Source organism: Scomber scombrus, chromosome 13, assembly GCF_963691925.1.
Source record: "Scomber scombrus chromosome 13, fScoSco1.1, whole genome shotgun sequence".
In the NCBI taxonomy this organism is placed as follows: Eukaryota; Metazoa; Chordata; class Actinopteri; order Scombriformes; family Scombridae; genus Scomber; species Scomber scombrus.
The window spans coordinates 6,942,211-6,967,106 of record NC_084982.1 but is presented as its reverse complement, the minus strand read 5'-3'; the positions used below and the strand labels follow the sequence as shown (position 1 = coordinate 6,967,106).

Genomic DNA, 24,896 nt, shown 5'->3' with positions numbered 1-24,896 from the left:
AAGTGTATATGCTCGAAGGACTGCACAATTTTCTCAGTGTACTCCTGTTGCTTTTATACCTGACCTCGCAACGAAAGGATGCATGACCTCATTGTTCAAATTCCTGACAGAGCAACATGGAGCAGAGGCCCCTGTGTATAGTTCAATTCAAAGTGACCTTCAACAGATCATGATTTGCGGGGGTTGCAATTGTGAAGAGAGGCCTCGCTTTGTATTGTCTTTATAGTTGAATAACAGAGAACGTGTTTTCCACAAACAAACCTTTATTTGCAGGGATAATTAAATATATATCAAATTTAATATTTTCATAGCTAAAACAATAAACCAGAAGGAATATTTTTGCAAGAAAAAAGTGAATTGCTGCAATTTGCTTTCTAAAATTGTACATTCGGGACAATTCTGTATTGATAGTAGTGAACAAATACACGTCTCTCTGAAGCAGAATAAACTAAATTGACTGTATGAGCCTAAAAACTATCTTGCATCAGACATTGCTGATTGTATGAAATAAAATTAATGTACTCAATACATTAGTAAAAGAATAGGGTCACATGAATGTTTGATTTCTGAGATGAAACTAAATGACTGACTCATACTTCAGAAAATATGTTGTCTCTAATACCTCCAAATGAGGCTATTTATCTTCATCTACAGAATAACAGTATAATAATAGTATAATGCAAAAAAAAAAAAAAAAAAAAGTATCTATGCCTAGTGACTGCTGAGTCACTTGGCACTGTTTGCTTACATTTTATTCACACAAGTGGTTATAAAAAAAAGTAGTGTAAGCTGGCTTTATGCAACCTATCTGTATCTTAAACACCTGTTAACTTGAACAATATATGGAGAATAGGGAGTAATAATATTAAATAATATATAAAATAATAATATCAAATAATATATAAAATAATAATATCAAATATATATATATATATATATATATATATATATATATATATATATATATATATATATATATATATATATATATATAAAAATATCATCAAATTAATCAAAACAGCACAAATATCCAACAAAATCTTGGAGCCAAAAAGCAGCAGAAAAAAGGGTAGAAAAAAGGTTTTATTGCTCTTTTAAAATCTGGCATGCAATTTATCTAAACAATCTGTTATTAATTGAAAATAGTTTTCAATATATATTCATAGTACTCATACCTTAAATATATACCAATTAATTTATCCTTTCTAAACAACCAACTAATTAAGTAATTCATTTAATTATGTAACTACTTAATTCTGCTTTTCTTACGATGAAGTAAATTAAAGTTGAAATGAAATTTATAACTAAGACCCCAGAACAACCCTCTCTTGACTGGCGTTTAGTTATGAAAGCAAAAGTGAAACAAATGCATCTGAGATCTGTGTTTAATGCTTTGAGGAGGTTGGGTGTTGTTTTTCCTGCTCTATTGTAATGCCTTGCATAAATACAAACTCTATTAGTGTGTATGGTGTGGACTGGTACTTGAGTGTAGCTCGTAGTGACATAATATCATGATGCAATGCTTTGTTTGGTAATTAAATCAGGTTACTCATCAGAAAGAAGCCTTCATGATGATTTAACCATGAAACTATAAACTGCAAGACGTGTGAGTGACTGTGGGATGTTCAACTGTTCTTAAAAGCCTGTTGGTAACATGTATGGCACTCGTAACAATATACAGCAAGTGCATTAATATACATTCCTATACTGTCAAATAAACATAGTATGGCTGATTAACTTAGTCATATCTCGAGCTTAAAAACATGGTGCCGGTCTAGCTATGTAGACAGAATCAACTTGTCAGCTATATCATCATTTTAAGTAACGTATGCCTGGCTGTGTTTCCGTTAAGTTTTTTTTGTCTGTGTGCCTGTAGTCAAAAATCACTGAATGCAGCTTTAACGTAACATTTAGATCATGTGGCTAGTGAATATTTTTGCCTATCTGATACCAGGCGGGTAGCTCCGGTCCTCTGAAATGATGCCAACGCAGAAGTAACTTAAAACTGCATTCTATCAAAAGGCCACCAGGGGGCGACCGTTTTGGTGTCAAAAGGACTTCCGTCTCTATACAAGTCAATGAAGAATTCACCAACTTCTCACTTGATTTCTAACCTCAGTAAACATTTTCAAAGTGTGTTTATGGTCTCAATCGCTAGTTTAAAGCCTTCTTCAATGCAGTATGGTGTTCATTTATGAAATTTTGCCCTCCCTGATTTTATATTTGACGATAAAGCAGGGTATGCATTAGGGCATGGCTACGTCATGATTGACAGGTTGATTGGTTCACAGGTTCAGGAGGGCGCCTCATGTCCCTCCTGATGCCCATATAAGTGGAATCTGTGTTTTTATTTTTCCCAGCGTGCACCTGCAATTTTCAAGATGGCGCTGCTCAGATCCGATACTATTGGCTTCCGAGCAGCAGTCCACAAACCAATGGGTGACGTCACGGATGTTACGTCCATTTCTTATATACAGTCAATGTCTGATACCAACTTTACGCTTGCATGCTTCCTCACTTCATGTTTCGTGGACACTGTTTACTATATACATACCTTTTGATTATAGTTTCTTATAAGTTGATTAGCTGCTTAAGCAGGTTATCCCCACATGTGAGGCTATGTTTACATCTTCTTTTCTTCTCCTGGTATTTTTTGTGCTTAGCAATAAGCTTTAGGTGCATTCCCACTACATTATGGTCTGGAGGACCCACTCAGATTCGCATATAATGTGGACAAAACCGAGACAGATTCAATGAGGCTAATGGTCTGGCTAATGGAGGTGGATAATCAGGGTTAAGTGTAATATTATTTAATTAAATCGGTTACTAAATTAGATTAGTGACTGAGCAAACTCTACATCAATGGATTTCTAGAAGAGTATTCTATTGTTATTCCCAAATGTGCTAATGCCAATAATACTAATAATAATGATATTAATATGTGGTGAGAAGTCACTGAATAGTGCTGTGTAGGTTTCGTAAATATTGCCTTCATGTTAAAACTCAATTCATGTGTACAGCACCACATGCTCGTCGTCTTTATCATGATCTAAAGATAGACATAGTAAGTAGTGACATCACCCGTTGGTTTGCATGGGAGCGTGTCTATGTTCCCACAGCTCTATGTTCCCACAGCCCTATGTTCCCACAGCACCTATGTTCCCACAGTCCTATGTTCCCACAGCTTTATGTTCCCACATTTCCAAGAGGTTATTAAAATTTAGACCCTATGTTCCCACAGCCCTCCATCCCACAGACATGTGGGGTGTCCTGGTACCTCTGTGAGGCTACGAGTGAAAGTCCCTCATGAGCAAATTATTGCGGTTTGGACTGCCACCAGTTTGAAGCCTGGAGTTGCTGCTTACATTCACCACCATCTTTTCCATTTGGAGCCAAGACCTTCCAAATAAGGAGTGTGGGGTGTTGCCTTTCACACTCTTTAAACATGCCATGCTACAGTACACCCAAGCTAACGCTAATATACTGCCAACATGGAGCTGTACAGACTCAAGTAACATTAAACTTTCCGAAATATTGCAATAATAATCTGACGTGCGCACTTCCCCTAACTGTTGATCCCAGCTGTCAATCAACGCACACACAGCAGACATCAAAGCTATTATTCATCTTAAAGTAGTATAACAGAGCAATAATTTCCAAAATGACCACCAGCTCACTTATTAGAGGGCGAGAGAAGATTGGGACCATATTGAAAAAAATGTATTGACTCACATTTCATGACAGAAAATTAGGATTTTTGAATGGGAGTCTATTGGAACCACAGATTTTTGTGAAGCCACTGACAGCGACTGGAATTGCAATTTAAGGGACTTCCACAGTGGCTTCAATTTCAAGCTGTGGTTGCTTGGGTAGACTGTGCACCTCTGTTTTGCCTTCAACAGTTGAATCAGCTGTATGTTAAAATGCCTCATAACAACTGTGCCTTAACTCATTTACTCCTCCCTGAGTAATACTGTTGCAAATGTATTAGAGAATGAAAGCTGTGATTCACATAGCTTACAATTGTTTCATTATTTATAAGACAATACAATATAATGTATTTTATGTGAAGAAGAAATTGCTCATCTCTAATTTAACTCTATCTGTTTGGTTTTACACTCAACAGTCACAGCAATATATTTACATGTATTTTTTAAAATTGACAATAAGCCAGGCAGGCTGACTCAGGTTTCTTTTAAAATATAAACTCAAAACATACTTTGATCGCACCACCTTCCCTATTTTTACTTCATTCTAGTTTAATTCACTTCATGATGGTCACTTACCCGTTTTATTCTATAATGTATACATATTATTATTATTATTATTATTATTATTATTTGTATTATTATTATTATTATTATTATTATTATTATTATTATTATTATTATTATAGTAGAGTAGAGCTACCACTCTTTTTTCCATCATCAATGCATTTTGCTAACCATACATTTACTTGAATCTACAGAAGACGAAAAAAGCTACTTTTCTCATATGCCAACTTCTGTCAAGTGATAAACATTAAAATTAAAACATAAAGTTATTTATATTTCATAATCATATCAATACTGAAAGACGGTTAGGGTAATTTAAAATGAGGCAATCATTTATGAATGAATAATTTATGAGGCTCTTCCTCTTATGTACATCTGAACCAATCAATTAGCAACAACAATCGTTTAGATCCACATCTCTATCATGCATTCAGATTAGACATATACAACCACAGTGCGATCAAATCAATATATTACCAAGATGAAAAACCATATGCCATGTCAAATATGGAAATTGTTTTATTTCTGAGGCCTGATTCTTTTTTTTTCTTTTTTAACAGGAATCATTGATGTGTCTGATAGAGCTGAATCTCATTCCATCGTATCCCATGTCCCTGAAGCTCCTGTACTCTCCGGGCCTCAGGTACATCATTTTGCCTTTGTAGTGGGGCTGCTCGTACATCAGCCAGTGGCCATCCATCACATTGCAAGACTGGCAATCGGACATGCGGTAGCGGTCCTGGATGTTGTCACAGTCGTCCATCAGCTCCTGCATCTGACCTCCAAAGTTCTCCATCTCGTAGAGCCTAATTCTATAGGATCCTTTGTGCTGTTTAGAGAAAATGTAAATATAAACTTGTCATTTTGATGGGCTCTGTGACTGTACCATGACATTTAGCACCTCTGAGCATGTTCGATATATGAGATATATAGTAAAAGTGTCATACCATTGGGATCATACGACAGGACCTGATGCAGTCACCAAAACCCATCATACGCTGGTAGTCAGAGTACTCTCCTCTCCTCAGGAAATACTGCTGACCCATGTAGTTGGGACGGTCATAGATCATGAAGCAGCCGCTCTCCACCTTGCAGGAATGGCACCTGCTCAGATGGGAGGACATATCAGCACAGTCGCTGCCGGTCTCATAGGAGCGACCCTGGAAGTTCTTGTCCTCGTAGAAGATGATCTGGAAACCAACAGAGCAACCTTATTTCAGCATCATTCATAATGATGGATGATAACCAATCTCAATGTAAATTATCATTATCATTACTGATTTATCATCTAAGTGATCTAGTGCCAAAAGAATGCATACATATGCTTAAATTTAGCATAATACAGCAAATAAATATAATGAAGCAATGAACAAGAAGAGTACAAAGATTATAAAAGAAACAACAATCAGTCAAAATGTAGCAAATATAATGAAAGCAAAACATCTCCAACTCCTACCTTGCCGTGCATGGTGACTGATATATTGGGTGATGCAATAGCAATCCTATCCTGGATTTAAGCCTATTTTATACCTAACGTGACATCCAAACAATCAATGGCACTATTGTATGAAAGCCATGAGTCAGCAGCATGCAAGGTTAGTCCCTCTGTTTGTGAATGCTGATGGGAAAGCTATTATGCATCCTCTCACAGGCTCTATCATTCTAGATCAAATGACCTCCGTCATTTACACTTCTGATTACTTTTAATATTATAAAACTTATTTAACCATGGTCACCATAACCATACATTATCTTATTATTTCTCATAAAGGTGTTTCAGTTATTTAAAGGAGGGGTGGTATAATTATGTGCAGGCAGAAGCAATTACCTGTTTAAGTTGCAGCATGCTTCAGTATTTGTTTTATCACATATTATCTGCTTGTGTTATATATATTCTTCTGCAGAAACCTAATATGTACATGAGGCAATCAGGTGTTTGCATAAGTACAGTGTGTTAGAGTCAACTTTGTTTGATGATTGATGTTAGTCTACATTTGCAATACAATTCAACATCCTTTTTACATTACACTGTGTATTTGTGTTATTATTTAACTTCTGCTTTATTTTTTGTATGTCATATTAATAAGGTTGATGATATTTATGTTTATTTTCATATTTTACTTTGCATTGTTATTGTGTTGTATCCCTTATAGGTGAGACTTTAAAATAAGCCCATAGTGGGTTTCTACCTCACCACACGTTTTATTTTTACTGACTCTAATTTTACAAGTTGGAAAAAAAACAAATAAATGATTTTGTCTGTGTGTGTGCAGCATATGGGCTATAATGATTCAGAGAGAAAAAAACCATTGCACATTGATTGATTTGAGTCCTTTAATAGTTTCAACACTACTATGTTTTCATCTGAGTAAAAGAGGCATATACTGTATACATATAGACATATACAGTCAACCTAGTATAGGAGTACAGTTGTCATTGAGTTGACGGTGGAACAAGAATTTATTGAATACAAAGGCAGGAATTGCTAAAGGGAATGTCCGGGTGCCACACCCATACACTGATAACAATAAATAAAAACAAGAATATACATATATCTCTTAGTTACATGTAACCAAGCACAAGAGGTACATATGCTGCAGTAAACAGCCATTGCAAATTAGAGGAAGCATGACAAATTCAGCTCTTCATTAAGGCCAAAGGGCTCAACTGTGTTGAAAATAGGAGTCCAATACAGCTGTCTGCAAAGCAGTGAGTTCACAGCATCAGCAGCTCTATAGGGAGAGGGTGAGAGTACAATAGTTTCCCATGGAGATCAAAACGTCATCACAAAAAAGCAGACACAGTAAATAGTACACTGTCTATCTAAATGTATTGTTTTTACCTTTTAAATAGCTTTGAAAACACGTTTATGCATCTTAAATCTATGAAACCTGTTATTGTACTTTTTCACTATTGTATTTATTATAGTTTATGGTGACATCTTGGCCAGGTCTGTCTTGAAAAATAAATTGTATGATTTTATAAAGTGTGTAGTAGTAGTAGTAGCTGTATTGTCTTTATATTGAGGGTCAGACAACAATATAACAACATTTAGATAGCAAATGAAAAATAGTAACACAGGGTTGACAGCTACTGCTTTAGGTGAGTTAATACATCTCAAGACATGGTGGTTCATAAGTACCTGGTCTTGATTGATTTATAAGGATAACACAAATGAATCTGCATTTCTGTACATATGTCAGTGTCTGCCAGCGAGATGAGTCTCCGCTGCAGTCCTTTGGAAAGATGTCCTGAAATCAGTGTGGATGTCACAAATGTATTGCATTGTGAACAATAGAGTTCATATGGTGTATTTGAGTTGTGAATGTATTTCTTAAAAGCTTCATAACCTGTAACACAATTAATAATTCTGTATGAGGTTTCTGATGACTGTATGATTTAATTCTGATTTGCTTGATTTTGATTTGTGTAAACTTATAAATGTAATAGCCACATTGGTTAAAAATATCAGATTTCTAACGTGATGAAGTACTTTTGGTGCATTATGTTTCATGTAATGCTAAGGTTCCTTTTTTTAATAGGATATTTAATTCATGTGTTTACTCTTCAATGTCTATGTGATAATGTATGTTTGTACAGGGTGTTGTGCCTGTGATGTCATATGACTATATGAAAGAAAAGTTAAAAGAAATTGAAAGACGTTGGATTTTTTTAGATGTGAACTTGTTTGGTCACCTCTTTGTATCACAATATAATTTGACCGTGTAATCTCTTTGTTCTTTCAGTGTATTGCCCAAAACCATTGATCATGTAAAACTGGAAAAAAAGCCACAGTCTGAATATTTGAATTATCTTTCATTTTTTATTTCAAAATGAATAGGTCTAGCACATATCCATGATGCGCCTCATGCTCATGAACCTTGTGCCGCTCATGCCCATGTCCCTGAAGCTCCTGTGCTCTCCGGGCCTCATGTACATCATCTTGCCTCTGAAGTTGGGCTGCTCGTACATCAGCCAGTGGCCGTCCATCACGTGACAGGACTGGCAGTCGTTCATGCGGTAACGGTCCATGATGTTGTCACAGTCCTCCATCAGCTCGTGACTCTGACCACCGAAGTTCTCCCTCTCGAAGATCTTCATCCTGAACTGGCCTCTGTGCTGTTTGGAGAGGATAAAAAATAATTAATGTCTTGAATCTAATGTTGTGGAGGACATTTGTAAAACTACAGTATGACATGCTGCTTTATACTTACCATGGGGATCATGCGGCAAGACCTGATACCACCACTCATTCCCATCATGCTCATGTAGTCAGCGTACTCGCCCCTCCTCATGAAGTACTGGTTTCCCATGTAGTTGGGGCGGTCGTAGACCATGAAGCAGCCGCTCTCAACCCTGCAGGAGTGACACCTGCTCAGGTAGGAGGACATATCAGCGCAATCGCTCATGCACTCATAGGAACGACCCTGGAAGTTCCTGTCCTCGTAGAAGATGATCTGAAAAATGTTGATGTATTTATTTAGAGGGAGGAACACAATTTAATCTAGCAAATCATATTCATGACATAATTTCTTTAAAAATATATTCTGAATCTTACCTTGCCCATGCTCATGTCAGTGGTGGACATTCTTGTAGGTGAGCTGCTGCTGTTGCTGTTGCTACTGCTGCACTGCTGTCCTGTTTGGTTTAACCCTTGCTTTTATACCTGAACGAATCCTACAGAGTCAGTGGGCCCCATTGTGTAAACCCCTGACGAAGCAACATGGTATGGAGCACTGTGGAGGCCCTATCGTATAGTCACAGAATAACAATAATAATAGGTGCTGTATTTCATTGTGCACCATAATTTACAGCTGGAGTTCAAACCGTTCATTGCATCACTATGAATCTGAGGTGGATTTGATATCGGAATAAAGAAGTTTAAACAAGAATTCAAAAACGAAAGAGCCATTCAGTGAACACTATTTAATTTCTCAATTTATTATTGATTAATTATTTGGAGTCAAAAAATAAATATTTATTTCAATTCATTTTATTACTAGTAATAACACAAAGATATTTTGTGTTGTGTAGTTGTGGTAGTGGTAGTAGTGGTGTTTATTTTATTTTTAACACTGCATGATTCTAATATTAGTGGACATATTAGCTGTACACCTATAGCATTTTACTTCTTCCTAGTGTGATTATCAGTGTTGAAAATCAGTTTATGTTGTGTTTTGTATTTTCTTGTATTTTATGTATTTGCAGTGCATTTTTTATGCCATGAATATGTTGTGAATGTGTTTCTCAATTTGTTGTATTTATTTGCCCATTTATTTTCTAAATGTGATATATGTGTTGTCACAGTGGTGACAAGATCTTTTCTTCATTTCATCATCATTTTTTTAAAGGGGACATATCATGCACATTTTCGGGTCTATATTTTTTGTTCTGGGTATTTACTGGAATATGTTTGCATAATTTATGCTTTAAAAAAACTGCTCCTCAGTTCAGCCAGAGTCTGAAACAGGCTGTTTTTTAAGGCCCCACTCTTGATGAGCCCACTCTGTTCTGATTGGTTAGTTTCTGGAAGAAGACTTCTGTTGGCTCTGGAGACTATGTACAGAAACAGTTGTGGTAGGACTTGTTTTTCTCATTCTTTATTCAAAATATCAACTTCTCAAATACACCTGTACATATTCAAGCTACAGTCCGATCTGAAAAAAGTGAAAACATGAACAATCCATGGAACAACCTTAGTGACAAAGATAACGGAACAGAATGGCCCTTTGTAGGCATGCATGACTGATCTTTTGACAGTTTTCATGAGGTGGCCTCATGAATGATATCGCCCATCTGTCCAACCTTCCAGCCTGAGTTCTCCTGCTTTTCCCCTGTCCAAGCCCCAGGCCTACCACCTTAGGCTTTTTGCTCCACCCCTGTGCAGCCCCCAGGTTTCCCACTTAAAGTTTCATGCTTGGCACTTGTTCTTTCCGCAGGACACTTGTTGGGACATCTGGAGTCTGTCCTGTGGGTCCTCTTTTAGTGCCAGGGCAGCAGCCTTCTGTTCCAGTTGGAACCAGTGAAGGGAGCTCTGATGCTGATGCTAATGCTGGCGTAAAGTGCATTACATTAGGTAGTTGAGGCAGGAGAAAGTAAATGCATACATAATCTTAGGTAAATCAGTAGGAGACAGGAATTATCTGATTTGAACATTTTTGGAGTTGAAAAATGTATGACTTGACTAAATATTTCACTTGGGCACCAAAACAGAGATGAAGAAGAGAGATGCTTCAAAAATAACTCAAAGATTTGTGGTGGATTGAATGTTTTTGGTCAAGAAACCAAACTTACTGTGAAGCAACTGGTAGAATCTGTGGGACCAACGACTATGACCTAGACATCACTGAGGTAGATATGGGGTCGCACTCAGTTACCATAAGACAGTCCAAGCTATTGGAGATAATCAGATCATTAAATATGAATGATTCATTAAAAAGTGACCTCGTATTCCGATGGTTAATTTATTTTGATGTATTACTCAGATCTGCCAGCATAGGGGCAGGTGCACAGCTGATGTAGGTTGTAGGTTTTAATTCCACACCAAGGCCTCCCGGGACAGTACACCCTGTTGTTGCAGATAAGTAGGATAGTAGAGACAGAAAATAACCAACAGGGGGAGCACTGGGCGGTTGTAGGTGGTGGGGATGGCACACCAAAGCTGTCCAGCCCATTCCAAGTGGGCAAGTCTTCAGCGTGGTCTAACCATAATTTGGTATCGATGATGGTATTTTAAGCCTGAAATGGCTATGGGTTGATCAGAAGTTGCTACATTTATTTTTTATAAGAAAATTATTCACACAGTAGCCTCAGAATTGAGCTTTAGATCAATGTGATCAAGTTTTTGATCACGAGTAAGATAACTATACAGTTCAAGTTTTTTTTTATAATCTAGAATGAATAAACTTCAGTGAACCAATTAAAGCATCACATGCTGTATTAAGAGGTGTAGTGGGTTTGACAGTGGGTTTGACGGAGGGGTGCCAGTCAGTGCATCCTCTGAAAAATAATTAATAATAATTATAAAATAGAAAGGAAACAGCTCCGTCAAACCATACAAATCAATAAAGCAAACAGCAACGAAATGTACATCACCAAAAACCAGCAAAAACAAATAGACCACAACTCCATTCAGTTTCAAATGGTGTGTTAAATCAAGCAAGCAAAGCAATATATGTGTTAGTGTTTATGTGAAAGACTCGTCCCATAGTCTTAATCCTTCAATCCAGTAAAATTGTCTGTTTTGTTTCCCTACAATCCCCAAACCATACAGTTCCATCCAGTTTACAACTTTTACCAGTTTTACATTTTAACTCCAACTGGCTCCGCAGTTGGCTACAATGAAACAGACTTTTTGTGATCTGCTCTGAGACACACTAATAGACTTCCCTGAAGTTGGTTTCACGCTGTGGAGTTTTTTTTGTGGGGTTGTGATTGGAGTATTGGAAGGTGGTGGGTGTTAACTGTGGGAAACATGAATGAAATCTTGACGGGTGGGCGGTGATGTAATTTTGACAACTGGCCGCTACATTAGTATGAAATAAAATGCCAAAGAAACCAATGTAGAAGCCGTGAGAGTCGCAAGCTGTTAACCCCTGTGGACAAAGTGGCTTTGACACTGGTGAGATTGTGTTGTGTGGCGCAGCAGCAAATTAGCTTTGTATAGGCTCTGTAAAGGGGAGGAGCTCTGTGTGTGTCTGCCTGGCCTATCACAAGCTTGGATATTTGTTTCGTCCGAATATTCGGCTCAACCCTGGTAGCTGTATTTTAACCTGTACAATATACAATGACAAACGAACAGCAAGACAAGGCACAGTGAGTAATGGTTGAGGTCTAAAATTCTAAAGTGTTGCATAAACAACCATTATATAGCATAACTGGCTACCATTAGCAACATCACGTATTGGCCACAAATATACCTCTGCATTAGCACTGATGTCCAAAGCACCTCCCATGTTTCATATTGTGATGTTCACTCAGGATTTGAAACTGACTGCCAGTCATGGACATAATGTCATGAAGCATTCCCAGCAAAGACAAATGGGAAAGCTTGAAATACTTTTTCTGCCACTCGAGTAATAATGGAGGGACTCAAATTTATCAGCAACAGTTGCAATCCACCACTGATATATATGTAATAAATTTTAAATATATAAATTTTGTTTATTTGTATGGTAACTTAAGCATTACCGCACTTTATGAATTATGCTTGACAGCCCAGTTACCTTTTACACTGTATGACAACATGACATGATTCCTTGTGTGTAAAGACTGGAATATGTAATAATTGTTACTTGAATTTGTGAAGTCAAAGCCTTTTGATTTCATTCAATTTCATCTTTAAATGTTTTATTTAATAGTTAATATGAATTCCTGTCAAAATAAATGGTGAGATAGGCCTTGTTTGTCTGTGGTATTGCAGTAAAATGTAGAGCTAAATATCTCACCAGATGTAAGACATTTCAAAATGAAAAACACCCATTATATACTTTTGTTCATACTATTATATATTTATATTTATATAATTATTAATAATTGTGACAGTTGGACAACAGTTTAAAACAGTGCAGGAAACACTTTATTTAGTGGCATTTGATACATTCAGTAAACATTTAGCAAGAATCCATGATACGCCTCATGCTCATGAACCTCATGCCACTCATGCCCATGTCCCTGAAGCTCCTGTACTCTCCGGGCCTCATGTACATCATCTTGCCTCTGAAGTTGGGCTGCTCGTACATCAGCCAGTGGCCGTCCATCACGTGGCAGGACTGGCAGTCGTTCATGCGGTAACGGTCCATGATGTTGTCACAGTCCTCCATCAGCTCGTGACTCTGACCACCGAAGTTCTCCCTCTCGAAGATCTTCATCCTGAACTGGCCTCTGTGCTGTAATATGAAAATCAGTTTAAGTTAAGAGTTTACACCAGCTCAGTGTCAGAAAGATGTAGGTTTGTATTATATCAGATGGTATACACAACAAATCACAATGATATTACACTTACCATGGGGATCATACGGCAAGACCTGATGCAGTCTCTCATTCCCATCATGCTCATGTAGTCAGCATACTCGCCCCTCCTCATGAAGTACTGGTTTCCCATGTAGTTGGGGCGGTCGTAGACCATGAAGCAACCGCTCTCAACCCTGCAGGAGTGGCACTTGCTCAGGTAGGAGGTCATATCAGAGCAGTCGCTCATGCACTCATAGGAACGACCCTGGAAGTTCCTGTCCTCGTAGAAGATGATCTGCCAAAAGAGTGAATCGTAATGGTTAGGAAAAAGCAACAAGTTGAATATGGTGACATAATTCTATAAATAGTAATTCCAGCTTAATACAACTTTTTTTTTTTAAAGTACCTTGCCCCTCATGTTCATGTTGCTCATGTTGGCTGTAGATGAGTTGTTGCTGTTGCTACTGAACTGCCTTCCTATGGTTTAACCCTTTCCTTTTATACCTCACAGAACGTAAAGAATCAGTGGCCCCCCTCAGAGAACCCCTTGCTCAGCAACTTGCTATAGAGGCCTAGAGTATGCTGAGGTTATTTCCACATTTTCACTGGGACTGGGTACAGTTTTTAGAAAGGCCTTTTCTCTCAGTACATAAAGCATTTTTAACAGGGCTTGTTAGGTGTAAATAGGTTAGCTCATGTGACTGACAAGAACTGCGTATGACCTGTATGGTGCATCACTTTTCGGTATTTGGTTATTAGATTTGAGATTATTGTATTCAATGTTATAAATATGCATTATTAAGAACTAGTGAGCTTGTTCTATATGTATATCGACACACCAGATTCATAATATTGCCTATTTAGCATTTAAAAGCAGTATATAAACCTTTAATGAATGTTTCTTACACTATAATTTAATTGTAAGCTGGTCAAATGTTTATTAATGTACAGTATTTGTTAGCAATTGGAACTCCTCCTTTATAAAGACATATTTTAGTTATTACAACTGTGTTTTACTATATTGTCATTCATTATCTGTTTATAAACCAGCAACCACTTATGGGTACCCACAGGATGAATTATAGTCGTTGCCAAATGCACAACACTTATATCTGCTTATAACTACATTATAGTGTGTTATAAACCGTTTGTTTAATTGTTTATATATTACTTGTGATTGCTACACAGAGGGTTTAAAGTGAAATGTGACTTATAAAAGGATGAGTTGAAAATGGATGTAGGTTCCCCAGACAAAACATCTTTTTCTTTTTATTGAAACATTCAGAGGCAGTAAAAAACATTTCAGCACAATGGCCACATCGAAGAAACTAGCTCACAGAGAAATGTTCTGATTGTGTATTACCAGGTTGATGAATGCTGATAATAAAACAACAAAGATGCACCAAGTACAAAGTTATTAATTTGATTTGACTTGATGTCATTGGTGGCAACAGACTGTAAAAAAATACATATGAAAGACATACATAAATTATTGTGCATGTTGTTTAAGATACAGATAAATACGTAATTTATTGTTTTGATTTGTTTTGTAGTTTTATTTCAATCTGTTTTAGTCATGTCATGGATAAAACCAAATGAGCCAGAGAGCAGTCAGCTATAGCCACAGTGGGCAAGAAAGACAAACACAACAATTTTTCATAGGTGATGCATTTTATTAACCTAATATTTTAATGATGTTTCTCCATATTGTTATTATTATTTCTGGCTGTTCTGTACATATGACATTGATTGTATATCTGCATCCAGGAAAAGGGATTCCGTCTCTCTTGCTCTTCATGAGTTTTCTTCCTTTGTGTCCACTCAGAACTTTTTTTTTTGGTGAGATATTCCTCATTTGAATCCAGGGTGTGAGTACAGGGTGTTGTTCATTGTAAAGACTGTGAAGCAATGTTTGTGGGCTATATAAATGAAGTTTAGCTGACTTGACAATGGTGCAATGAACCCAAAAGCCCAACACATTCCACCTTAAGAATACACAAGCAAATTGAAGCAACAAAAGCTAATTTATTATCAGCAATTTGACAATGCATATTCATCCATGGAATCTAGAAATGCATTGCCAACACAAAACACTACAAGACAATCAAATACATAAATCAAACTGCACATGTTGATTTTAACATGGATGAAATAATATATATTCTTAGTCACCCTGTCTGAAACTAATTCAATACCTATTAAAGGTATTTGGTAACGTTGGGCAATGTTTGTAAAACAAATTTAAATGAAATTGCATAAATATTTCCCTGATGGGTGGGTCATAAATGTGCACAGCAAATTTCATAGGTCTATTAATTATTATAACTTGAATTCAAATTTGGTTGACAAAAGCATTTAAAAATTTATCCTTTGAGCAACATAAACAACGTTACATGTGAGATGCAATTTTGAACTGATGATGGCACCAGAGTAAAGGTCAAAGGGTCAGCAAAATGATTAAACTAATCCTTTATGCATTTATGAATGCTCTATGGATGTTACTTCCCGATCTAATGTCAATTCCACAGTAGTCACTCAGGTGTCTTGCTAGCTGCTGTAATCCTTAAAAGCATTATCATGTGTCTTCTATGATGATATCATATGCATGTTTTAAAATAATGACTTTAATCCGAGTTAGGTTACAGGCCAAACCTCAAAATGTATTTTTTTAGTCTAGACTAGGACCACATTCCTATTGATAAAAATGTCTTCTGTGTTCACAACCAAAAATACTGATAGAATAAAAAGAAGGAATGGCTTAATACCAACTGTAATACCTAAGATATTCCTTTTATTCCTTTATTAGTCCCACAATGGGGAAATTTGCAACTCAGATCATATAAAAAAAGGCATAGTTTCCTAATTATGTACTAAGTTCATATGAAATGACTCAACAGCTGGAAAGATTTTTTTCAAAAAAAAGTTTTTATTTATTTTTGGCTTAAAGACATATTCTAAACAAGTATTTTTACATGTCCATGATACGCTTCATGCTCATGAACCTCATGCCGCTCATGCCCATGTCCCTGAAGCTCCTGTACTCTCCGGGCCTCATGTACATCATCTTGCCTCTGTAGTTGGGCTGCTCGTACATCAGCCAGTGGCCGTCCATCACGTGGCAGGACTGGCAGTCATTCATGCGGTAACGGTCCTGGATATTGTCACAGTCATCCATCAGCTCGTGGCTCTGACCACCGAAGTTCTCCTTCTCGTAGATCTTCATCCTGAACTGGCCTCTGTGCTGTAAAATGAAAATCAGTTTAAGTTAAGAGTTTACACCAGCCTAGTGTCAGAAAGATGTCAGGTTTGTATTATATTAGATGGTATACACAACAAATCACAATGATATTTCACTTACCATGGGGATCATACGGCAAGACCTGATGCAGTCTCTCATTCCCATCATGCTCATGTAGTCAGCATACTCGCCCCTCCTCATGAAGTACTGGTTTCCCATGTAGTTGGGGCGGTCGTAAACCATGAAGCAGCCGCTCTCAACCCTGCAGGAGTGGCACCTGCTCAGGTAGGAGGACATATCAGAGCAGTCGCTCATGCACTCATAGGAACGACCCTGGAAGTTCCTGTCCTCGTAGAAGATGATCTGAACAAAGTAAATCACAAAGGGGGATTAAGCCAAAAAATAAAACCCATCAATATGTTTTCAAATTACCAATAGATCAAAAATAGTTGGTGTGAGTATGCTTACCTTGCCCATGTTCATTGTTGCTGTGTTGGTAGTTCCTCAGAGGACTGCGTTGCTGCTACACTAATGATGGTCCTGTTATAACCGTTACTTTTATACCTGACCAAACCCAAAGAATATGTGGCTCCCATTGTGTAAAACCCTGACCCAGCAACATGGTATAGAGGCCTATAGACTGCTCAGGGGCATTTGTCACATATCCATGTGACTGGATCCCCTAGAAGACTTTAGAATGGATTTTTCCATAGGGAAGTCAATACAATGAGCAATGAAGTTACAATACAGAGTAACAGACAATAGTCTCTTTTATACATTACAAAACACACTGTATGGCACACACACTGTATGTTTGGTAAGTGGACAATTTATGGACATGAGTATCCTTTTGTGTGACCACAATAGTCTGACATGCCTGTTTATAATGCACATCTGTGCAAACAAAACTTGTTTATCCAGCTGTTTGTATATGTATATGATAAAAAATAACTGGAAAGTGTTAACACAATGTACAACCAGCAGTTGATTTGATACGTTAGGTTGTTGTGTCACTTGATTCTCCTCACTTAAAATAATATGTTTGTCTTTAATTTTTCTTCGGTCAAAATTGAGTTAATCACATATATTACAAATCATAATAAGTAGCCACACATTTTTCAATACCAAATTAATTTGTATTTTTATTTCAGTGAAGATCCCAGTTTCCAAAGCTACTGAAAATTATGAAAAAAATTGTTAAAATGCTTAAAGATTAAAATGATAAAAATGATTTAAGAAAATGCCATTCTTGTAACTATCCAATGATGTACATGAGGCACAGTAAATCAAAATGATATGTCCATTAACAACAACAAAAAATTGTTAAGCTATTAATTCATGTAGAGCAGGTTAATTAATAATTTAATGAAAGGGTTCTCTTATTTGAATTTAGTGTCTTCTACATTTTCTTTTGGTTGACAGCAATAGCTTGTTGTGCTTATGTTATTAATTATTAGTGTTCCAAAAGAACCAAAACAATCACTGCAGTCTTACTGCCACCAAGTCAGGTCTCCTCAGCATTTTTGCCTTCAAGTCTCAAGTCACATAGAGTCTTTAGGCTTTCAAATCACAAATCAAGTCAAGTCTCGAAGGCAGCATACAGACAGCTTTGATGTAGCTTGTTAATATGATCTGTTACTATTATCTTAACAGTTCATTTTTGGGACAAACAGGACAGAATTTGGGATTCGGGACAACTGCTTATAATTTGGTACTGTTTCCAATTCTGGTCACCCTATATGTATGTAATGTGCAAGTAAAGCACTCAATTTTGTTCTAGGTGGCTTTTAATATAGTAAGTAATAGTTTGTATTGTGTATAGTTTTTGTGTAGTGTAAATCAACATCTGTCATATCTCTCTCTAGTTTAGCGACAGGATGTGCTGACCCTGTTTTAGACTAATGTGTTATAGTATGATATTGATGTTGGTAATGCCACCACCATTAAGCAGTATGCTTGCCACTATCTACTAGAAAGAGAGAGAACATTTAAAGAAGAGGTTAACTTTAAGGTAAAAAACAGTCTTGCTAAGCCCAGCTGTAGTCTTTGAAGTTCTCCATGTTTACTAGCCCCTAAGTCTGATGGAATCCCTTGCTCCTGTACAGATTTTCTCAAAGTTAACGCAGTTATGGTGCCAGATTCATTCCCTTTGCCCCACATGGAAGATTGTATTGACAGTGTTGGTCCTGCAGTGTGTAGCACAAAGTTAGATCTGATTAAAGATTACTGGCAGGTCCCTTTAACCCCACAAGCTTCTGATATTTCAACGTTTCTTACCCTTGACATTCATGCATTATACAGTTATGGTTTGGCATGAGAAATGCCCCCACCACCTTCAAGCGCATATAGTGCAGCATGCGTTGCGGGATGTGCCACTGGAGTATTTACCTTGATGATGTGGTGGTCTACTCGATTGATTGGAAAAGTCATATTTCCAGCTTGAGAGATGTTTTCCAGCGGCTTGCTGATGTGTGAGATTGGTAAGGCTACCGTTACTTACCTGGGGAAGCAGGCTGGCCACGGACAGGTTGAAGCTGTGCTAGCAACCAGGCGTGGTTTTTTCCCCTTTTACAAGGTACTGCCCTACCCCTCCTCCACTGATTGCTGCAGCTGTGCCCTGTTTGCCATCAAAGCTCCAAGTAGAGCTAGAACTGCTGCCAGCTGGCAGCATTGTGGCTGTTGTGTGTTTTTATGCTCATTTTGAGATAGTACTCCTGTCTAACTATCATGTTTTTTTATTAGTTTGATATTATTTTCTCAGTTATTAATACATTCCTGGTTTCGTACTTATACTTCAGGTGTCCTCTTGTTTTTCTCCTGGGTTATCCCAACTGTTACTCCCATCACTCCGGACTTTTGATTCCACTACTTACGCTACTAAATAGTGTGTGTTTCTGTTCTTATATATCTGAGAGGAGGACCTCAATCTCAGCGCTCATTAAGTCCTTTTTCATAATTTTGGGTGCCATTTTTATGAATGGAGCTAGCCTACAAGTTGCCGGACACCTGACCTTATGATTATTATATTGTAGATCTGTTCTATGCTTTGACACACCTTTGATATTTGGTCAGAAAGTTTCGGATGCTGGTAAGACACTTGGAGTTTGACTTTTTTCTGTTTTCAGTCAGCTCTCCATGTGTTCCTGCCTAACTGCATGAGTTAAGGAGTTTAACCAGGGCTGAGGTTTGATTTTTGGCTTTCTAACTTTGTAGGGAGCAATAGAGTTGAAAGTAGTTGCGCAATTGTAGTTGAATAATGTGACTAGTTCTTCAGTGCCCAGAACAGCAGGGGGAGCATTAATGATAGCAGAGGAAAATGCATCAGAGAACTGCTTAGCAGTAAAGGTCTAATGTACCTGGAATAGTTACCTCCAAGACTGGGTTTAGAAGTCTGGGAGGTGAGTAGGTGGAAAACATGTTAGCTGGCCTGCCAGCAAAAAAATTTGGCCTGCTGGATCATTTCAGATTTCAGAACTGTTTTTTTTTGTTTAATTTGACAATATCGGACTGACAGTCCCACGTACAGGCTATAATGTCCAAATAGAGAATCTACCCCCACCTGAAGAATGCTAATTATACTTTTATTCATATTGAGAGTGAATGACAGACACAGACATTTCATTTAAAACATTTAATTCACGAATCAGGCCGTGGGCCACAGGTAGTGGACAGTGCCTTGCTGAAACGCGGTGTGTGGTATGAAAAAAGGTGGACAGCGCCTGGTGCTGAAACAGCCAACGTAGAAAAGAAAATACAGCAGTAATTCATTCAATGTTATTTTTTACGTCTTCTTTTTAAAATGTTGTGTCTGTGAGCTACAGAGCAACACATGTGAACAGTAACAATAATACAAAACAGTTTTGTTTCATTTTATGAAAAACAGTTTATGAACAACAAAAAGCAGAATCTGCTTGAAAATGGCTTGGTATGGGTGGTGGTGCATAGGCCTATGCTCCTGAAATGACAGAGCAAACAGTAGGCTACATTAGGGAATTCAAATTAGATGACATTCAGTAACTATATTCAAAACACAATTTTGTTATTAAATAAAAAAATGACAGGCTTAGTAGGATACTCACCTAACGTGAAAACTGGCATCTCCCATCAGTCACGATTTTGAATGTCTTGTAATAAGGAGGCCACTTTAATCCACAGGCAGTTTACAAGGTTTTTATGTGTCAATCGGTTCCTCTCGTTGGTCTTTATTGCATTCATGTATGAGAAGGTTGACTTGAAAAAGCAGGTGTGCAGATATCATCAATATAATTGAAAAAAATCTGTCCTGTGGCTGACACAGAGTCACAACCATGACAACCATAGTGGGACTCATAACCAACAACATTGAAACTGCCTACAGGGAGCAGGTCCAGGTCACCTCAAACAGGTACCCCTCACACCCTGGAAACCCCGTCTTTACCACCCTCCCCTCAGGCACACTGAGAAACCCCATCACACGCACAAATAGGGTGCGGAATAGTTTTTTCCCCAGAGCAGTGGACAGACTGCAGAGATCACACACACACACACACACACTGTGCAATAATGAACTGTGAATACTGTCGTGTCTCATTGCCCCTTGTTTATTTATTTATATTTTAGAGTTTTATGTGTATGGGTATGAATGTGTATGTGTTCATGGGGATGGGCGAGATGTGCTTGATTCGTGCGTGTGTGTATTAGTGTTATGTCTCTTATATCTTTTTTTTAAAACATTTTTTATGCTGCATTGGACTGCTCTAACTGAGTTTTGTTGTATACTTGCAATGACAATAAATATATATTTTATCTATTCTATCCTTCTCACATGATTTTTGGCACAATTCTCGCAGGTGGAGTGTGACAAAACAATTTGCATTCAAGAGATCGTAAGGAGTGCCTGTTCTACCACACGTATCAATAGGTGGCAGTCATAGACTATATATAAGAAATGGACGTAACATCCGTGACGTCACCCATTGGTTTGTGGACTGCTGCTTGGAGGCCAATAGTATCGGATCTGAGCAGCGCCATCTTGAAAATTTCAGGTGCATGCTGGGAAAAATAAAAACATGGATACTACTTATATGGGCATCAGGAGGGGCATGAGGCGCCCTCCTGGACCTGTGAACCAATCAACCTGTCAATCACGACGTAGCCACGCCCTAATGCATACTCTGCTTTATCGTCAAATATAAAATCAGGGAGGCCAATATTTCACAAATGAACATCATACTGCATTGAAGAAGGCTTTAAACTAGCGATTGAGACCATAAACACATTTTGAAAACGTTTACTGAGGTTAGAAATCAAGTGAGAAGTTGGTGAATTCTCCATTGACTTGTATAGAGACGGAAGTCCTTTTGACACCAAAACAGTCGCCCCCTGATGGCCTTTTGATAGAATGCAGTTTTAAGTTACTTCTGCGTTCGCCTCATTTCAGAGGACTGGAACTCCCCGCCTGGTGGCAGTGTGTCTCTTGATTTTTTCCAGCCTAGTTTAAATTAAACCACACATACGTACGCATTACGCAACCTCCAACATAACCGACTGCCCCAAAATGAATTTGGTCCGTTCAGACTGCGCTGTAGTGGAGATCAGAGCGGAGACAAGCTCAACCAGAAGGTTTACTTCATAAATTCGATATTTCTGCACCAGCCAGGTCTGGCTACCTACTGCTCAAATCCTGAAACCTCTAAATTAGTGCTTCAGATGAATTATCATTATTTTACACAAACTGACTAGTGTGTTAACACAAGTTGAGGTCCGGGATTACCCCTGGAGTAACAGGTCATCAGGAGGGATTCCCACCCGGTGACCGGCCCTAATCGAAGGAGGAAAAGATGATAACAAATATAAAGGCCAGAATGCATGCATACACCATAATACATTCATTTGTTTAAGGAAGTTATTAAAAATGGGCTGTGCCCATGCTAGTTTGTATTACCGCGTCAGTTTAAAAAAAATATGCGCATTGATTTATTTACTGCTGCTGCACGTCTTCCGTTCAAAACGGACCAATTTTGCCTCACAATGCTAAAATACAACAAGCCCACTCTCTAATATAAAACTTGTAACTTATCCCAGGCTATATTATATAGCCTATTTCAATAAGCACATTGCAGGTAAAAGAGAAAATCACTGCATATGGCACCCCGAACATTTTCCCTGACAGCGGGAGGACGCTTAATAAAAGAATACATTTATATTTATGTAAAGCTGGTCATATCTGTACAGAGCATAGAGGCAGCGCTGTTCTGTCCAGTTTCAATTATTCTATTTTCATAAGCTGCTGAAACAGCTGGAGCGTGCATGTGCTTGACACCGCTGTTTATAGGAAATTATAGTTCATAAATGTCAACATTATTATGTTAAAAATTAGTTATTGTTATAGTTGTCGTTCTTAGTGTGGACGGCCTTTTACATATCTATAATATTGAGATCCAACCTCTCGCTGTATTTTACTGAATACCCACCGTTGTATAAGACACACCCCACATTTAAATGAAAAAATATTGCGTTAAAGGTGCGACTTATACACCGGTTTTCACAGTAGTTACTTTCTTGTCTGAAAAAATAAAAAATGTTAATAAAGTGATTTATTAAAAGTCCCATTGTGAAAATTGCGACTGTTTTTGGTTGAGCTCATCTCCGCTCTGATCTCCGTTACAGTGTAGTCTGAAAGGACCCAATGTATTTTGGGACGGTTGGTTACGTTGAAAGTTGCGTCATGCGGAAGTAGGTGTGGTTTAATTTAAAGTGGGTTGGAAAAATTTCTATAGACACATTGCCACCTATTGGATAAATGTGGTAGAACAGGCACTCCTTACGGTCTCTTGAATGCAAATTTACCTATGGCTAAGTCCCGCCCTCAAACGCGATGAGCCAATCACAGTTCGTATACCCATTCCCATACACTTGGACATTCTCTGCCCGGACGTCCATTGAAATGCATTGCAGAAAGTCAGTTTTTGTTCGGTTTTATTACGTTTTCCTGAGATTTGAAGTTTAAAAGTGGTCAAACGGTGTTCATGGGGCACATGCAACTCCGACACAAGGTATCCTGAGAGGCTGGGCAACGAGGTGTATTTTTTTACCCTTTCTTAAGCCACATCTCAACCGAGAAAAGTGTCTTCTTTGGATAAAGTTGTGCGGTAGACCACAACATCAACTCAACGTGAATAAAATTAACATGGATGTCTACATCTGTTCTAATGTAAGTCAACATCGTATTTGAGGCAACATATTGTCACTTTGCTGGAAAGAAATATAAAGTTATCTTTAAGATCTCTAACGTTAGCTAAATATATCCTAACCTTAGCTCCTAGCTGCATTGTTCATCATGTCACTTTGTTTGCTGGGAGTTCATTGGCCCCTTTTTTGTTCTAGTTTTTGTACTTTGGTCATCGTACATCATTGTTAGCTGTTGTCCAAAGGGCTTTCGTTAAACTAACGTTAACTTCTGGAGCTTAGCTTCATTAACTTATCTGTAATAGCCGAGATAACAAAGGTTGGCAAATGTTATGCTGAATGATTCAATGTAAATACTGTAGCACCAAACTAATTGAAAACCTAAAACTAACTGATCATCTATCTTGTTGTCTGAGATGGTGATGGAAACGAGATGCAATGTTTATCACGTTTGCACTGGGACCTGTAAATTTTGTCTTGTAACTGAAGCTTTTTATCGACCTTCTCAACAATAAAATGATTAATATATCCCTCCAATGCGTTTTGGTGACTTCCAGATGATATCTGATCTTTCTGTCTCCAAAAATCATCAATGGCCTCCTGCGAAATGTCTCCTACTGTGACACCTGCCATAGCGCCTGTCACTGAATGTTGATTGTTTGTCCGAGTGAGTGGAGGGGGGCGTGGCTTAGCCATAGGTCAATTGTTTTGGCACACTCCACCTGAGAGAATCGTGCCAAAATTCACACGAAAAGGATGACGCGACTGAGCGCGCAAATAGGCAGATTCAAATGCAAATCCTTTGCTGCAATTTTGCAGACCAGAAGTTGGAAGTGCAAACTCAAAGATGCGCTTTCAGTTGTGAATTACAGTTTTACAAGTGCAAATCATAGTCTGATCTCCTTTAGATATATGGCACTATCCTTCCTTCATAGATGTTATACTTCAAAGATGGCAATTTGTGGACTTGCTCGAACAGAGACCCTTAAGACATCTCAAAGGGTGTTAGAAACCAAAGACAATAATATAAGTGCAGAGCATGACCAAAACATATTGGTGTAATCATCAGGAATGTCAAAGTATACCATGGATCTAAGCCTGGTTAAATCTCAGCTAGCCTGGATTTACTAAAAATAATAAATAATATAAAAATGTAACATAAAACCTTAAACTGAATGGGTGCGAGGCTAGTACATGATGAGGAAGAGTTGACCTGTTAAATACTCCTGATAGATGTGTGTTACTGATCAAATTAATTCCACAAT

The 24,896-nt window shown here is 37.8% G+C and overlaps 4 protein-coding genes across 4 annotated transcripts; all 4 read right to left on the bottom strand.

The window, feature by feature from the left end:
* Positions 1 to 4,827: 4,827 nt before the first annotated feature.
* On the bottom strand, positions 4,828 to 5,742 carry LOC133993390 (gamma-crystallin M3-like). Its single transcript, XM_062432317.1, has 3 exons — positions 5,731 to 5,742; positions 5,222 to 5,464; positions 4,828 to 5,103 (listed from the first exon to the last, which is right to left on the bottom strand). The coding sequence occupies exons 1-3, from the start codon at positions 5,740 to 5,742 to the stop codon at positions 4,828 to 4,830; spliced, it is 531 nt and encodes a 176-aa protein (XP_062288301.1).
* A 2,375-nt stretch (positions 5,743 to 8,117) lies between these two features.
* Positions 8,118 to 8,871, bottom strand: LOC133993397 (gamma-crystallin M3-like). The gene is made up of 3 exons (XM_062432325.1): positions 8,833 to 8,871; positions 8,489 to 8,731; positions 8,118 to 8,393 (listed from the first exon to the last, which is right to left on the bottom strand). Exons 1-3 carry the CDS (start codon positions 8,860 to 8,862, stop codon positions 8,118 to 8,120), a joined length of 549 nt encoding a protein of 182 aa, XP_062288309.1. The 5' UTR covers positions 8,863 to 8,871.
* Positions 8,872 to 12,886: 4,015 nt separating this feature from the next.
* On the bottom strand, positions 12,887 to 13,671 carry LOC133993396 (gamma-crystallin M3-like). Its single transcript, XM_062432324.1, has 3 exons — positions 13,633 to 13,671; positions 13,279 to 13,521; positions 12,887 to 13,162 (listed from the first exon to the last, which is right to left on the bottom strand). The coding sequence occupies exons 1-3, from the start codon at positions 13,657 to 13,659 to the stop codon at positions 12,887 to 12,889; spliced, it is 546 nt and encodes a 181-aa protein (XP_062288308.1). The 5' UTR covers positions 13,660 to 13,671.
* A 2,523-nt stretch (positions 13,672 to 16,194) lies between these two features.
* Positions 16,195 to 16,950, bottom strand: LOC133993400 (gamma-crystallin M3-like). Its single transcript, XM_062432328.1, has 3 exons — positions 16,933 to 16,950; positions 16,585 to 16,827; positions 16,195 to 16,467 (listed from the first exon to the last, which is right to left on the bottom strand). The coding sequence occupies exons 1-3, from the start codon at positions 16,945 to 16,947 to the stop codon at positions 16,195 to 16,197; spliced, it is 531 nt and encodes a 176-aa protein (XP_062288312.1). The 5' UTR covers positions 16,948 to 16,950.
* Positions 16,951 to 24,896: the final 7,946 nt, after the last annotated feature.

Coding starts and splice junctions, on each gene's coding strand:
- LOC133993390 (XM_062432317.1), bottom strand. Junction 5,104..5,221: donor CCTGTCGTATGATCCCAATG/GTATGACACTTT, acceptor TTCTCTAAACAG/CACAAAGGATCCTATAGAAT.
- LOC133993397 (XM_062432325.1), bottom strand. CDS start 8,862: ATGTCCACCACTGACATGAGCATGGGCAAG. Junction 8,732..8,832: donor CTGACATGAGCATGGGCAAG/GTAAGATTCAGA, acceptor AACATTTTTCAG/ATCATCTTCTACGAGGACAG. Junction 8,394..8,488: donor CTTGCCGCATGATCCCCATG/GTAAGTATAAAG, acceptor CTCTCCAAACAG/CACAGAGGCCAGTTCAGGAT.
- LOC133993396 (XM_062432324.1), bottom strand. CDS start 13,659: ATGAGCAACATGAACATGAGGGGCAAG. Junction 13,522..13,632: donor ACATGAACATGAGGGGCAAG/GTACTTTAAAAA, acceptor CTCTTTTGGCAG/ATCATCTTCTACGAGGACAG. Junction 13,163..13,278: donor CTTGCCGTATGATCCCCATG/GTAAGTGTAATA, acceptor TTCATATTACAG/CACAGAGGCCAGTTCAGGAT.
- LOC133993400 (XM_062432328.1), bottom strand. Junction 16,468..16,584: donor CTTGCCGTATGATCCCCATG/GTAAGTGAAATA, acceptor TTCATTTTACAG/CACAGAGGCCAGTTCAGGAT.